The 5,707-nt window shown below is 46.2% G+C and overlaps 1 protein-coding gene across 1 annotated transcript in view; it reads left to right on the top strand.

Annotated features, from left to right (window-relative positions):
* The window catches only part of LOC107573676 (carnitine O-palmitoyltransferase 1, liver isoform-like), a 31,652-nt gene that overhangs the window by 16,913 nt on the left and 9,032 nt on the right, over positions 1 to 5,707 (top strand). Inside the window, exons 10-11 of the mRNA XM_016260120.1 lie at positions 3,522 to 3,717; positions 4,108 to 4,296. Of these exons, the coding sequence (XP_016115606.1) occupies positions 3,522 to 3,717; positions 4,108 to 4,296 (385 nt within the window). The remainder of the gene's footprint in view (positions 1 to 3,521; positions 3,718 to 4,107; positions 4,297 to 5,707) is intronic.

Genomic DNA, 5,707 nt, shown 5'->3' with positions numbered 1-5,707 from the left:
GATTAGCACATGGTGCCCTTTCAGGACTGGCAGGAAGAACTGACAGGCTCGACATACTGCTAACATTTCCAGGCAGTTGATGTGGAAGCCTTTTTCCCCCTTCGACCAGTGGCCGAAAGTCGGTATGCCCTCGCACAGCGCCCCCCAACCTGAGTTGGAGGCGTCTGTCGTGACAACTGTCCTTCTGTGAACTATCCCCATGGCCACGCCCTGTTCCATCCAGCGGGAGTTCTTCCAACAGGGGGTCAGGGCCGATACTCAGGCCTGACTCACCCTGACATGCAGGTGTCCCTGATGCCACGCATGCGATGGAACACGTGGTTTCAACCAGCGCTGAAGGGGGCGCATACGCAGCAGACCCAACTGTAACACTGGAGATGTTGCTGCCATGAGGCCCAGCATCCTTTGAAACGCTTTGAGAGGGCAAGCGGTACCGATCTCGAAGGAGGTCGCCAGCTTCCGTATGGCCAGAGCTCTTTCCGGCGTGCCTACAGCTTTCATTTGGGCTGAGTCAAAAATCGTTCCCAGGAATGAATTTGCTGGCTGGGAAGCAACAAGCTCTTGGCAAAATTGACCCTGAGTCCCAGGCACTCCAGGTGGCCGAGGAGGAGGGTCCTGTGAGATATTAATTCTGCCTCCGACTGGGCCAGAATGAGCCAGTCGTCGAGTTAATTGATAATACGGATTCCCGTCTGTCTTAGAGGGGAGAGAGCCGCATTCATGCACTTCGTAAAAGTGTGGGGGCAGGGACAGCCCAAAGGGAAGGACCGTATATTGATAAGCCACTCCTCGAAGGCGAATCTCAAGAATGACCTGTGACGAGGGGCTATCTGGATGTGAAAGTATGCATCCTTCAGGTCCAGAGAAAAGAACCAGTCTCCTGAGCGAATTTGCGTGAGGATCTGTTTCAGTGTAATCATCCTGAACGACCTCTTCATGAGGGCGCGATTCAGGTGTCTGAGATTGAGGATGGGTCGGAGGCCACCATCTCTTTTTTGGGGACGAGGAAGTAACGGCTGTAAAAGCCTGAATCGCTCTGGGCTGGAGGAACCTCTTTCATGGCTTCTTTTGCCAGCAAAGTCATCACCTCTGAGCGCAGTACGTGAGCGTCCACACTCAGCACAGAGGTGGGGACCACGCCGCTGAAGCGCGGGGGTCTTCGAGCAAATTAGAGTGAATATCCTCGCTTTATTATCCCCATAATCCATCTCGACACTCCGGGGATAGCCTGCCAGGCCTCGGCCAGCGTGACGAGGGGTTAACTTAACTCAGGTGACTGGCCGCACGGGGGTTTGCCCTGTCAAAGCGCTGCATGGAGAGTGATACAAGCGGGGCCTTGCCGGCTTTTAATCACTCACCCTTGATCGATCATACCCGCGAGTTTGCCATTTCTGCCTCCGAGTAACTGGGAGGAGAGAAACACTAGAGCAAGCCGCCCGCGTTTCGCTTTGATCTGCCTGGGAGGATTAAGCTGCTCGTATAACGAGGTGCACCGATCCCCATGTGTAACACACACTGGCAGATTAAGCACGCATGATGTGTGTAGTGGTTTGCTCAATTCTGATCATTCAACCCGTGAGCTCGTCATTACTTCCTCCGAAGTAGCTGGGAGGAGAGAAACATGAGCACGGGGAGGTGGGCTGCCTTCCACGAACGAACGGGGGCAACTGCTTTTGTAAAAGCGGCCCGTGTCTGTGAGCGCAGCCAAAGTGACACACACACAAATTTGAAGCTGTCAGCGGCAGCATCTGCTCCGATCTACTTTGTAGGATAAAGCCGCTCGATGTAAAGAGGGGCACTAATCCTTTTGTGTGAGACACGGATCGAAGCGCAGTGTGGAGGGCGAGTACGCAGGCTCTGTGTCGGCGTGAGTTCGCTCAGACCTGGTTGCTTAGTTCCCAGGCTTCGTCGTTTCTCTCTTCGAGGCTTGCTGAGAGAGGAGAAATGTGAGAGCGGGTCTGTATAGTCAAAGGCGGTCCGCGAGTGGAGAAAAGCGAGACTCATGCTCGAGTAAGCATTCTGTCTTAGTAAGCGCGTAGCTCACTGCCCTTCTGCGGTGGATCTGAGTGCAATGGAGAGAGCACGCAGGCACAGTGCCGACATGAGATCAGTCAGACCGATTGCTTATTCCCTGACTCCGCTGTTTCCTTCTCCGAGGCTCGCTGAGAGAGGATAAACGGGAGAGCTGGGCTGCTTTCCGTGAAGGCGGTCCACGCGTGGAGAAGAGCGAGACTCATGCTCGAGTGAACATTCTGTCTCAGTAAGCTCGTAGCTTACTGCCCTTCTGTGGCGGATCCGAGTGCAACAGGGAGAGCGAGCACACGGGTAGAGTGCCGGCATGCGATCGCTCAGACCCGGTTGCTTAGCTCCCTGACTCTGCTGTTTCTCTCTCCGAGGCTCACTGAGAGAGGAGAAAACGGGAGGGCGGGGCTGTCTCCATTGGAGGAGGACCGCGAATGGAGAAGAGCGAAACTCGTGCTCGAGTGAGCATTTTGTCTCAGTAAGTGCGTAGCTCACTGCCCTTCTGCAGTGAATCCGAGTGCAATGGGGAGAGCGAGCACGCGGGTACAGTGCCAGCATGCGATCGCTCAGACCCGGTTGCTTAGTTCCCTGACTCCGTTGTTTCTCTCTCCGAGGCTCGCTGAGAGAGGAGAAACGGAAAAGCGGGGCTTCCTCCAGTGAAGGCGGTCCGCGAGCGGAGAAGAGCGAAACTCATGCTCGAGTGAGCATTCTGTCTCGGCGAAAGAACAGTCTCTGCGTGGGGTCTGCCCAGACAGATGACATATTCATTGCTCTTCTACATCGTGCAAGTTTCCCTGCATGAGCCACACTCGCAGAGCGACATTTGCAACAATGTCGCTAAAATTTTCTCTTTTAGGGCTTACCTGCTAGAAATAAGCTCTTTTAGAATCGCCGGATGGCGGCAGGGGAAAACGGACCGGAACTGCTGCGTCGCTGTAGCGGCGGAGAAGCAGGTCAGCTGTGCTGAGAGGTCCCGATTCCGGCTGTGAAGGCGTGTCAACGGCGAGCAGGCTTTCAGGATCAGCGATGAGTGTAGAGTCGTCGCTGAAGGAGAATAAATCTGAGAATCCTGTGGCGAGCGCCCGCTTATATAGCCAGATGCCCCGCCCATTCTGGCGGGCTTTGGCAGGCTTTGTCGCCATAGGCTGGTGCAGCTCCAGGCCGTGCAGTTTCACTGCGTGAATGAATAGGCTTAAGGAGAAAAAAGGCTTTTTTCCCATATGCGTCTAGCAAGACGCAGTACGAGTGTAATATTGAAAGGGAACAAGCCTTTGTTTGGCCTTTCTTCTCATCATCTACTTTGCCTTTCTCATCTCACCTTTTGCTTTACTCGTCATTGTCTACTGACCACCATTAATCATTTAACCCTTAACAAATACAGCCTAAATATGACACATTTTGCCTAATTTAAACTGTACAAATAAGTGTTACATTATTTGAAATGATTGTTTTCATGCACATTGACACATCTCCATCCTCACATCCGTATTCTTCATCAGACGTCCTTCAGCACATGAATGAGAGCAAACACATTGCCGTGTATTACAAGGGACACTTTTACAAAGTGTGGATGTTTTATGATGGACGGCTGCTGTTGCCTCGAGAAATTGAGCAGCAGATCGAAAGGATCTTGGCCGACAAGTCTGAACCTCAGCCAGGAGAGGAGCTGCTGGCCGCGTTAACAGCGGGTGACAGGCGAGTTATTTTATTTATTTTAAATAGTTTATTTTTATTTGTAATACTTATTTTTTAATTAAATGAATTTTTTATTTAATTTTTGAAATAATAAAAAAAAATATTTGGTAATTAATAACGCAAAATGATATTGTAAAATAGTAATAATAATAAAAAAATATTTTAAATATCATAGTCAATGAAATTGTATTAATAAATTAAATAAGGTTTCTTTTAACTGTGGACTTGAGCTGGAAACATTGTGTCTGCGAAATCTACAAACTGCAGCTTTCATTCATGAACCAGACGTTGTTTCTTCTCTTTCTGTTCACTAAAATGTGATCAAAGCCCATTAAAGAACAAGCATTGATCCAGGTGATTTTATCTCTGCTTTTGTTCCTCATTACCCAGAGTTCCCTGGGCCAAAGCCCGCTCACAGTTCTTCAGTCGAGGGAAGAACAAGCAGTCTCTGGATGCCGTGGAGAAGGCGGCTTTCTTTGTTTCTCTGGATGACACCGAACAGCGTTACGATCCAGAGAATCCAGTGCAGTCGCTGGACAGCTATGGCAAATCTCTGCTCCACGGAAAATGCCATGACAGGTGACTATGACCTCGCTTGATTAGAATTAAATCTGATTATTGTGCAACTTAATATATTTCTGTTCATTTAATGTAATTTTCAAAAGTTTGGGGTCAGTAAGATTTCTTTAAAAGAAATAAGTACTAGGGGTGCGCCGATCCGATATTCGGTATCGCTCCGATACTGGCATTTTCTGCTGGATCGGGGTATCGGTCAGATGAGACCGATCCAAATCCGATATAGTGCGTATACTATTCTGTGTTATTATTAAGCCCCACGAAAACCACAAAAACATTATAAGGCACCATAAAGTTTTCGTGCACTATATTTCAAGTGTTCTGAAGCTTTTCCCTAGTTTAATGTGAGGTACAGATAAATATTTAAGTCAAGTTCACGTAAACTCTTCTCTCTGCAGCGGCTGTCTGTCATTTTCCATTCAGCATTCAAACTGTTTGTCACGTTCGGTTATGACAGTCAAGACGATGAAACTCTCTCCAAGATGATTAAATGTTCCTAATGTTATACTTGATCTGTAAATAAAGATCAATGGTTTTGCATAAAAGGAATTTATCTTGCTGGAGTTTCGTGCTGTTTCTAAATCGTGTAAATTTCTAACGGATATCTGGTTAGATCACAAGACTGGAGTAGAGAGCACTATGAATTGTTCGTCACGAGCACAGTAACTGAAATTTAAAACTGTTAAAAGAAAAGGCTCAATAAACTAACGCACATATTTAATACACTACGCATCAATAGCTCTTCACTTTGTGCTTTGAACTTCTCTATGCTACACGCTTGGAGCCGCTCTGTATTTGTAGCCTTTAGTATCATAACACTTTTGCGCAATGAAAGATTATAAATAGCCTTTCTTGTTCGTCTTATCTATCATATGTTGCTGCCTCATTACTCTGCTATACATTTAAAAGAAATGTATTTTAATTTATACAGTAGTCTACATTTAAAGTGGATTCAAAAAGTTAATCAAAGTTGTCCTAAGACAATAATGGGTATTGTTTTGGTTTTAGGACAACTTTGATTTTGAAAGGTTTTGATCCACTTCAAATGTTGACTACTATAGTATATATTTATATATAAATATATTACTTGTTTTTCATGAATGTATTTTACAACAATACAAAGAGCAATGTGTAGGCCTACCAGATTTAGCCCTTCACTTATTCACTTTTATTTGTTACCCACTAAATGTATTTTTTTTCACTAAAAATTTAAGATTTTATAAAATTATTGTGCACTCATGATTTTTCTAGAGTAACTTTTGCTACTGAATTATCCATTAACCTAGTTTATAATAGTATTTTTGTCATAGATTTTGATTATATTTTTTTGTTTGGTATTTTTTCTTTGTAATGAAGTCTGTCTATATTTAGTAGATTGTGTGTAACATACAAAAGAGTGATGATCGACCTACAC

Source organism: Sinocyclocheilus grahami, unplaced genomic scaffold (genome assembly GCF_001515645.1).
Source record: "Sinocyclocheilus grahami isolate Dianchi unplaced genomic scaffold, SAMN03320097.WGS_v1.1 scaffold2004.1, whole genome shotgun sequence".
NCBI classification, from domain to species: Eukaryota; Metazoa; Chordata; class Actinopteri; order Cypriniformes; family Cyprinidae; genus Sinocyclocheilus; species Sinocyclocheilus grahami.
The sequence above is the reverse complement of the archived record's forward strand: the minus strand, read 5'-3'. Positions and strand labels throughout refer to the sequence as shown.